Source organism: Berghia stephanieae, chromosome 6 (genome assembly GCF_034508935.2).
Source record: "Berghia stephanieae isolate SIO BIC M18660-M18661 chromosome 6, UCSD_Bste_1.3, whole genome shotgun sequence".
NCBI classification, from domain to species: domain Eukaryota; kingdom Metazoa; phylum Mollusca; class Gastropoda; order Nudibranchia; family Aeolidiidae; genus Berghia; species Berghia stephanieae.
Genome location: NC_088365.1, coordinates 50,974,934 through 50,985,919, shown reverse-complemented (window position 1 = coordinate 50,985,919; position 10,986 = coordinate 50,974,934). Strand labels below are relative to the sequence as shown.

The 10,986-nt window shown below is 35.8% G+C and overlaps 2 protein-coding genes across 5 annotated transcripts in view; both read right to left on the bottom strand.

Annotated features, from left to right (window-relative positions):
- Window positions 1–293: 293 nt before the first annotated feature.
- Window positions 294–10,986, bottom strand: part of LOC144975214 (uncharacterized) — a 23,047-nt gene continuing 12,354 nt past the window's right edge. For all 4 annotated transcript variants that reach the window (XM_078919063.1, XM_078919065.1, XM_078919064.1 and 1 more), the window contains exons 2-3: window positions 8,559–9,671; window positions 294–2,337 (exon numbers count right to left, since the gene is read on the bottom strand). In XM_078919063.1, the coding sequence (XP_078775189.1) occupies window positions 1,213–2,337; window positions 8,559–9,671 (2,238 nt within the window). In that variant the 3' untranslated portion in view covers window positions 294–1,212. The remainder of the gene's footprint in view (window positions 2,338–8,558; window positions 9,672–10,986) is intronic.
- On the bottom strand, window positions 640–1,167 carry LOC144975884 (uncharacterized). Its single transcript, XM_078920068.1, has one exon. The coding sequence runs from the start codon at window positions 1,165–1,167 to the stop codon at window positions 640–642; it is 528 nt and encodes a 175-aa protein (XP_078776194.1).

Here is a 10,986-nt window from a genome sequence, read left to right as displayed (position 1 = left end):
GTTACACATACCATCAAAACCCAAAGGCTATATTTACCGACTTGACATGACACAGGCATGGATCTCTTAAGTTTCTTGCCACGATATTATCATTTTAGTATTGTTTATAATCCCCCTCAAACAAACAAACAAACAAACAAATGAGGACATTCCTCACGTTGGAATGAAATAGGTCATCAAAAGCTGACAGTCGTTTCGTTCGTGTTGATGTACTTAAAATGATCAACAAATCTGTTACACTTTTTATTGAAAACATTTCTTTAACCTGATTATTCTCTTTAATTAAAAAAATATTTATTTATTTATTTATTTAATATATTTATTTATTTATGTATTCTTTTATTTATTTTGTTGTTTTTTTGAAGGTCAATATCCCTATGCCTATGTTTATTGTTGTATGTATAAGATGAAGATAAACCTAAACTGGCAAAGTGACGACAAACATTGTATTTCTCTCATTCCTGATGGTAAAAAAAAAAGAATTAAATTAAAAAAAAAAACACACAAAAAAAAATCCTATTTTTTTTTCTCATCGTGAAAAGCGAATCCACCTCCGTGTTCAAGTTGGTGCTTGGTGATTTTAGTGTAAAGATATTCTTATTGGCGCAATCCTCTAAACAAGAAAACGATACAAAATATTTAACTTTGAAGACTGAAGTCATTTGCACTTGGGAGCATTTTGCTATTATTTCTATCCTTCTCAAATTTTACTGATGTCGAAACAGTTCGTGATTTTGGACGAAAACATTTTTTAATGCTCGAAACCAAATCTTTGTAGAGGTTTACAACACGTCGGCTGGCGGTAAATGAAAAGAAGATGAAGACACCTTGCAGTCCTGCTAATGGGCTCGCTATCAAGGACAGAATTGGATTGCCGAATTGAATGGCAACAGCCGTGAAGAGAAGAGAGAAACCCGTGACGGTTGAAAGCTTTACATACGTCACAACTCCTTGCTTGCTATTTATGTCTTTTGCAAGACGTTTGATATTTACCATAGTAGTCAAAGTCATGATAAAGAGAACAGCATTTATTACCACTGTAACCAGTAGAGGAACCAGCAATCCAAATATCAAAACCAACATGGAGGTTTCTGTGTCCAGAAAACATCTTTGTCTGTCATAACCCATGGACTTGCCGTTTGTCAATGCTGTTGTTATAGAAATCATAATGAGAACAACTAATGAAGGAAATCCGAAAGAGTAAAAAGAGTTCTACAAAACTTGTTTCTTTTTTGACATCGTGATTTTTCCTGTAAATACCCGGTACATATGTATACAACACGTGTTCATCCAGGCAAAAGACGCCACCCAACTATAATGCAGGACCACGCCGTGTATCAAACAATGTGTCTCTGTAAGAAGTCCTCGAATACCAAAAATAGATGTGATGAGTAAAGACACCTGTGCGGTCAGGAGACATAAACACAAACACAGTGTATTGAATCCGGGCACAGATAGTAACGATGGGAATAGTAAGTATGTCAAAATGGAGACCAAAAGAAATCCACTGGACACACAAATACAAGTGACATCTAAGAAGAAGCTGATAGTTGATATTAATTTTTCTACAAAATAATTACTTTCGATGACTTCTTCGAACAGGCGTTTGTAAAAACTTGAACAAATTCGGATTTCATCTCCCTCATAGGCCATCATTTTTGGATTCCAAATTAGAGCTATCTCTCGGTCAAGAATATTGAAAGATGCTTGTAACATTTTATCAACTATCTTCAGTGACTTTGAAACATCGGGGATATTTATAGACACTTGAGGGCACGTAAGTTGGGATGTAATGTCTATAGCAATAGCTATTGGTAAGTTACTTTCAACGTGTTCAATTTTTTTTTCAAAAAGACTACACTCTTTGGGTTTAGACTGTAAACGATAAAAATCACAAAGCTCTTTTCCTAAGCAAAGAACCTGCAATGATACAATGTATTCTCTACCGCTGTCATCGGTGATTGGTATAAGCCATGGAGATTTGGTCAAAATGTCCAAGGTTTCATCCTCAAACGTGTCTCGTGACAAATTAAAGTTTGCCCGGATAGTTCCTGCTAATTGTATTTCTTGACTCCACTTAGAAGGGTCAGGATTGAAAAGACACGTCAACACCCGAAAGAACAAAATAGAATCAAAGATAGAAATGGTACTCAATAAATAAGCGTTTAGTTGTTTTGCAAACGATTCTAGTGATTGTGATGGAATGTCTGTGATAGGACTCAATATTAAATTGTATTCGTAGCACAGTCCTCGAATCTGGTCAAACGCCGTTTCGCAAGTCAGGGAAAGGTTATTGAAGAGTTTACCGTCTGAACAAGTAACGGTCATACAGCCCACCTGGAGAGAAAACAAGGACAGAAAGATGATAAAAGGAATATTTATTTAGAACATTTCAAAATATCTTTTCAGGGTGGTACTACTACTACTACTACTACTACTACTACTACTACTACTACTACTACTACTACTACTACTACTACATACTATATATAATAATAATAAATAATAATAATAAATAATAATAATAATATAAATAATAATAATAATAATAATAATAATAATAATAATAATGATGATGATAATTCAATCTTACTATTTACCCAACACCAGATCTTCCCAATTCCATCAAATGACAAGTAATGGCAAAACGATTATAGGTAATCGAAGTCCAAGTTGTGATACTCCTACTGATATCTTGGTGGAAATACTTTATTCTCCATTAACAACAGTAAAGAAAAAAGGAAATTATATATCTGAAAACAAAAAGTCTGCTTCGTTGTTAAGGGGTTAAAACACCTTCACGACAAGCATCGGTGACACTTCCATGCATTATGTCATCAGGCGACCCACTTATGTGGAACTTGAGCACTATTTATGAAAATATTATTATTATTATTATTATTATTATTATTATTATTATTATTATTATTATTATTATTATTATTATTTATTATTATTTATTATTATTATTATTATATTATTATTATTATTATTATTTTATTATTATTATTTATTATTATTATTATTACTATTTATCAGACGATCCCGTGATCCAGGAGGCAACTTGCCGATTCATACAATTTCTTTTTCGCACCCGGTAACCGGCGAATGAATACGTGCTCATCACAGCTCTATCCCACATACGTTGTCAAAGCTAGATAAAGTCTATGATAGATTGATAAAATGACGACTTTCGAATATGTGATAAACTTTAAAGCTATAATAAAGAACATATTATATAAACTTGCACAGGGATCCGTCAGTAGAAAGGCAGAGAAATATAAACAATACTCGGATCGCAAAAGCAAATCAAGAAAGTTTGAGATTGGTGGCAAAGTATTAATGCTCTTACCCGATGACTTAAGTAGGCTCTTAACTACATGGAAAGGACCGTAGAAAGTAATAGAAGTACAACTTGATGTTAACTACGGGATTTAAATTAACACAACAAAGACATTCCATGCGAATATGATAAAAAAAGTACTTCAGTAGAGACACCGTATCACAACCAATATTTACTCATGATAAAGCTACAAATGCAGGATTAATCATCGAAACACACAAATATGATGTTAAACTGCAACACATCCCACAACACGCGAACTCAATAAACTGTACAACGATGACGTCACAATCAATCAACGCCTACACAAGTAAGCAACAAGAAATCAGGTCGTTATTGGAAAAGTACTAATCAATCTTCATAGACGTACCTCAGGACATACAACATTGGTAAAACTATACTATTCTATTTCACGCACAAGAGCGAGTTGAAAATGAAGTTAAGAATATGTTGGATACATGAATAGTTATATATTCTTCAAACCATATTCATCACCAATGGTGGTAGTGAAAATTAAAGACGGATCTATAAGTTAATGTATCGACTTTCGTTGTTCGCAAATTAAACGAAGCCACAGTGTGTGTTGCAAAGCCAATACCAAATCAAGGGAGTTTACTTGCTGCTTTATCTCAGGCAAATACATGACTAAGCCTGAACTCTCAAAAGATTACTGGCAAATTCCACTAAAAGAATCATGTAAGAAATACACTGCATTTTAGTCACCATTAGGTTTATTAGGTTTTAACAATTTTCCTATTGGGTTATGGACAACCTCATCATAATTCCAAAGAATGGTGCGAATGTTATGGAAAAATATACCGTCCGCACTCTCATACTTCGACTATGCATGCATTTTATCAAAGTCATGGATTTATCATATGACAACCTTAGAATTAATGCTTAAAGCATTAAAACGCAATTCTCTGACAACGAAACCGTCAAAAGAAAGCATTGCATTTTACGAAATTGATTTAATCGGGACGCAGACCCCCGAGACAGAAAAAATAATAATTGCGAAACAAAAAAGAAGTACACAAAGTACTAGGTCTCCTGAATTGTTAACAGGAAATACATTAACAACTTCGCTTACATCGCGACACCACTAACATAAAAAATCAGCTGTTTCCTGAGAGAGAGATAGAGAGAGAGAGGGGGGGGGGGTGAAATTCTATTTGACAATGAGACTGTGTTTCGGTTAGATTGTATGCGTCGGTTACTCGAAAGGTGGAGTGTGAAGGCAACATTCAGGGCTTCCTACCGATCAAGTACGAATGGGATTGTGATTGTAGAAATACATCATCGGACAATTAAGACGTTGGCAGAGGTTGTTTATTGGTATAATTCTACACCCAGGCATAGCATAACTGGGGAGGTTGTACCATTTCGGGGGATCTATAAGTACAAGTGGAGAGATCACCAGATCGCCGAGAAAGGAGGCAGAATATGCGTTTTCCCTCAGATGACGTTATCACAAGAAATAGGACACATTGTATGCTTTGCAACAATAAGATGAAGCTTCCCTCCATTCAATAATGACAAAAGACATAGACGAAAATATCCGCGTGGCTGCAGAAATCATAAACGATGTCCAGATTCTCTCCATATCTTCAAATGGCGATTTGATTGCGCAGGGAGTTCATTATCAAAAGATTTGTCATGTCTGTTTTATGAACATCAAAAAATGCTGAATATTACCAAAACAAAGTTCTAGTTTCGCTGTTGCTGAAATTGTTTCTTCTTCTTCCTCTTCCTCTTCAAGCTAAACTTCCTCGTGGAAGGCTCAGCAGCAGCATACCCAATTCTTTTACTGGGAGTTATCCAAATTGTTCCTAAGTCGTAGAGTTGAGGGCAGAAACGAGTGAAGATGGTAGTCCACTCTAGATTGTGGCAACATAAATTTGCCAGGTTATCTCTTGTTCTGTTGGAGGCCGTGTAATGACACCTGACCTGGTTTTCTGACCTTTGTAAAAATACATTTAGTTTATTCTTCTCTCTCCTTTCCTTCAATGGTTCCAAATGGGGTTTCATAGATATGACTTTGATTTGTTTGAGGATTTTGTTGAACGAAGTTTATAGCTTTTTTTGGATTGATACTATTTACCTAATTTCGGAGGTGTGATCGGGATCCCATACCTTACCGCTTTACTCGAGTGTTGATCTAATATAAACTTTATAGCATTTCTCTTTTATGGTTACTATGTAGCCGAAGAGGTTCTTTCTCAAGATTCCCAGGGTGGAGTTTGCCTTCCTGCATATGTTTGCAATGTGGTCTTTCCAGGTCAGGCGATTTTTTATCGTTACTCCGCTTTGGTGGCGTCTTCTAGTGTATTGTGTACTATCTTTCTTTTGTTGATAATTTTCTGGAATCAAGGTCCCGTTGAAGAATTTCTGAGTCTTTCTTATGCCTTATTGCTCTGTACAAAAGGCTGTCATCCGCAAATAGTCTCAGTTGAGTTCCTAGCGGAACTCCTAGGCAAATCCTTGATGTAGATAAGGAACAAGAAGAGAACCAGTGCGGTACCTTGGGACACACCTGTAGTACTGGAGCTGAGTCTGACATTGCTCTTTCAGTTGTTTATGGTTAGTGAGAAAATCCATTATCCAGTCGTGTGTGTTACTTATGATTCCATATCTCCGCAGTTAAATAGGGAGAGTATGGTATTTGACATTATCAAATGATTTACTAAATTCTAAGAATATACGAGCATCTGTTTGGAGTTGTTTATTCATGTTTTATTTTAGGTTGTTCCAAGTTGTTATTCGTTGTGTTTCACAAAAGCGCCCCTTTCTGGAGCCATGCCATATATAAAACATTGAAGTATAGAACAGAGGAAAGAGAGAGAGAGAGAGAGAGAGAGAGAGAGAGAGAGAGAGAGAGAGAGAGAGAGTCAATAAATTGTCAGAATTAATCAAGATGTATAGCAAAGAATGCTGTGAAAGAGGTTGCACCCAGTCGTATGTTCACCCAATCAGGTTCAGAGACAGACTCCAGCCGGTCCAACCAGGCCTCGACAGCTAACCTCAGGAAAGGAAACATTTTAGTCTTCAATTAGACAACATATGGTTTTATTGAACACACTGCCATGGAAAAAGCTGACAACGAGGTATTGGCTTATCTTGCGCCGTTAACATATTCAAAGAGATCAGGATAAACTAGAAAAGGCTGCTGTTGAATTCTCTCAAGCCTCCCAAGAAAAATGTGTTCCACAGTCAGTTGTCTAATAAATATGATGTTTGTTGGATCCTAATCATCTAAAAATGTTAATATACATCACCAAGAAAGCCTTTCATTTTCGAAATTAATAGTTACCAATATCACCAAAATCACTATATCACCACCTCATCATCACCATACTCATCATCATCATCATCATCATCATCATCTTCATCATCACCGCTACCACGATCACCACCACCTCATCATCATCCCCACCAACATTATCAATATTACTATCTCCATAATCACCTCATCATCATCATCATCATCATCATCATCATCATCATCATCATCATCATCATCATCATCGTCGTCGTCGTCATCGTCATCATCATCATCATCATCATCATCATCATCATCATCATCATCATCATCATCATCACCGCTACCACGATCACCACCACCTCATCATCATCCCCACCAACATTATCAATACTACTATCTCCATAATCACCTCATCATCATCATCATCATCATCATCATCATCATCATCATCATCATCATCATCATCATCATCATCATCATCATCATCATCATCATTATTATCACCAACATCACTTCCACCATCATCTTCACCACGATGACGACCAACACAACACAAGTAAAACTAACACCAGCACCATCTCTTCCTCTCCCATCACCCCCTTCCAGTCCTCATAATAAAGCTATGCTACCGGCCCATACGGTCCTATATCACATATAGGCACATTTTTTACAATGATAGTTATTTAAGCCAAAATAATCAACCGCTTAGACGGGCTGAAAATAATATATTTTTAAAGCGCCGAATGGATTACGCCCCTTTGTTTGAATATAGCTCAGAAAGGCGGATTTTCATCTCCCTATTTTACACTGTTGGAGGAATTTTTCAATGTGGTTCTATATCAACATTGATTAATTGTGGTCTCAAGTAACTTTGTACCAATTTTGGTGCTGTCATCATTAATTTGCACAATTTTACCCTAATTCCCCTAGCTATGGGGAAAGTTGGGGAACAACGTAACAGTTCTCTTGCGAGGAGATTTGGGGGGGGGGGGGTTCAACGACGAAATATGTAATAAGTCGACTTTTTGCCGGATCCTTCATTGTAACAAAACTATGCTTTACTTTGCTGACTTCTTCGTACATTGACAAGGAAAATTCCCTAATCCAGGTGACTCTTCCTTGGATAACGATTTCTGTTGATATTTTTTATATAACTCAGCAAAGCGGAGCCGATGGTCCAGTTAAATATATAAATTATCAAATTTAGATGGTTGTTTAGATCTTAAAAATTGGATTCTGCGGACACGAATTCATTAAAATTTAAGTTGAAATAGAAAACGAGAGTAAACAAAATCGAAACCCAACAACGTGCTAATCAAATCAGACTAGTGTTACCAGATGGCCGTGTGCATGGCCAAATCTGCTACACGGAGAGTCGCGTTTTCTGTTATGATTTTTATTTTTTCTATTTTTGTAAATCATGTTTTTACCTAGTTCAAAGTGTTGTTGGAGTAAAGTTGACTGCATTATGAGATTTTCGTTTTTTTCTTTGTAAAAGAACGATATATTACCTCACTGAAACAATTAAGCCAATGTGCATAGATTTTCGGATCGGATTACCGGACGCAATTATGGGCCTGTTTTAGTATTTTTGTAATAAACAAAACTTTGCGTTGGTTTGACAGTATTTCCATTACAGCAATGAATAAGAAATTGGATTACCACACCTGTAAATAAGTACACGTCGACATAAACATAACTTAAGTTTATGTTCTAATTACTATAGGAAGGAAGTTGAAGTCACTCAGCTCTTTGATATCATTTCAATTATTAATTCTTACGAGATCATATCAATCGGACTGTAAACGTTAAAAGCTTGCACACAGTATTGTATTTTACCTAAACGCATCTTATAAATAAATTATATTTTTTTATATCCAAATCAACTTGACATAAACCGTTTTGAGTTTTTATAAGATTTGATTGACGGATCTCAAGAAAATAAAAACTTACCTTATATTCTCCTCCTTGATCGTTTCCACAAATTTTATGATCTTTTATTTCAGTGGTGCCAAAAAGCATGTTGAAAACTTTTCTTCCTGGAAACGTTTTCTTATTACAATACACACTGTCCACTATAGTTGAAAGTCTGTAGTTATCTATGCATATATGACAAAAAACATTTTTCAACCCTCCGACTCTCAAAGCCGGAAGTGGTGGTAGATTGTTACAAAGATATTGGAGTGTTTTGTTGGACGATGAGCACTTCTTTGTAGGGAGTTCACTGGAAAGCGTTTCTTTAAAACATTTGATTACCTCGAGGTTTTGATCAAAGCCCAGTTGGCACTCTTTAAGACCATAGGCTTTAAGAGACAGTCGGAAAGCTTCCGTGATATGGAATAAATTGTCATAAAAATCACATTTAATGATAAAAGGCACCTGTCTGAGGGGTGCGATGTCAATGGGGTGATCATTTATGTTGCTATGGTTACGAGCAAGGAGCAGTGATACAGGGGAATTAGGATCAATCCTATTACAAATTGCACAATAAATGTTTTTAAATATCAGGTTTGTTCTTGGATCTTTCAGATATATAATTTTGTCCAAATTATTGACTATCGGTCTTAGGCAGTTCTCATGAATTTCATCGTCTTCCCAGTCGTCCGCACATTGGGAGACAGATAAAAAATACATGTAGGGGTTGTCATCTACAAATGTAGGTGATGCACCACATCCCACTTTATTGAATACACTATGAACATTCATTCTTCTGAAGGTATCATATATATTTTCAGAAGCTTTCTGTTGGATGTAGTAAAATGATGGGCAACAGGTCCCTTTGAAGACACAGTCACCACCGCATTCACATGGCATGCACGTTTGGATTGGACAATAGTCATCTGGCTTTATGCGGACTAGAGTACCATTGACACATGTAAATCCACAGTAGTCTTCGTGGACTTCTATCCAATTTGAGAATGATAATGTATCTAAGTCGATATGGTAAGGATCAGTATGACTAGGCTCCTGGTTATTTATTCGACCTTGAGGTAATTGAATCAATAATGCCATGACGATAGTGGTACATGTAGTACTGACGTGTTTATTCATGTTTTCTGTTTTTGACTGGAAAAAATCGCATAAAAAATAAATAATAGATTTTAAATAAGACAAAGCGAAGACTTTATGATTAATATTATGGTATTTGCTCACGCAGCGCTCATCTACACTTTACTAGGGAACGATAGTAGTGATGTCACATCTTCTTCAATTCCGGTTCTACATTCCTTTCCCAATGTGGCATTTACAATCATTCACTTGAAAGCGAAATTTGGTAAGAGTAATAGAGACATTTCTTTCTTTTAATTGCAATGTTAATTAATTACCAAAATTGAATGCAATGTGCCTGTATCTAAGTGCATACATTTACAGTTCTTGAGGTCCTGTGATGTGCAGTATTTTGGATTTTTATAAATGAGTATGTCCATCAATGACCTCATAAAAATTTGTCTTTTCAGACCTACAAATAAGTACATGTCGGGATGTAATTACCATTTCCGAGTACTTTAAGATAATCAAAATTGCTATTCGCAGAGTGTGAAACAGCAACAATAAAAGAAATACGGTCTATAAAGCTCTGTATTTCGGTGCAGTTAGCGCATTGATGTAAATAAGTTGAAGTGTTGCAAAGCTGCAAACTGCACACAGGCTGAAACAGTAATGGCGGGCCTAAGACCTTGCCACATCACCAAAGTACCCAGAATTTGTTCCATAAGATTTCTTTGTGGAAGGTGATTGGCTATCTCGGTGTCGGGAGAAGGCTGCTGGATTTTACAACTTGCCCGACGGTCAAACTTAAAGACAACCATCTTAAACATGATATAACATCGTCTCAGGGAAGGAGTACGGTTTTGTTAGGTGCATGTTTGTTTGCTTGGCTCTTATTATTGACAATGTTATGACCTAGGAGGCACTACTTTTAAATCTGCCCTTGAAGTTTTTTTATTTCCTCAAAAAAGCTATCACTAAAAATCGACTAACTTTATTTTTAAATATTGTAATTACATTTTGTATCGATGGCTCCATGAGAAAGAAAAACTATATACCTCCCAAGTTTCTTCAAGAATAAAATTCAATGTTTGTCAGTTGCCGACGCATGTGTGAGGCGGAACATAGTTGCCGAAAAATGTCTTACTTATATTGTTATTTTTTATCTTTGATTAATGCTGCTTTCTCAGATATAGCTGCTAATTGGTTTTCTTAATTTCATTTATCATTGTTAAGCATTCATTGATGCAAGTTTTTAACTTTCAGTTTATAATTATTCCTTACCCATTAAGACAATTTGTTATAAGGTTGTAGTAGAAAAGATGTAGAAAATTGATCTGAAAGCATAAAGAATTATGAAATTCTAGTTTTTCTCAAGTTTAAATAGGAATAT

What these genes read in the sequence shown, in the direction of transcription:
- LOC144975884 (XM_078920068.1), bottom strand. Translation starts at nt 1,167, where the DNA reads ATGATTTCTATAACAACAGCATTGACAAACGGCAAGTCCATGGGTTAT.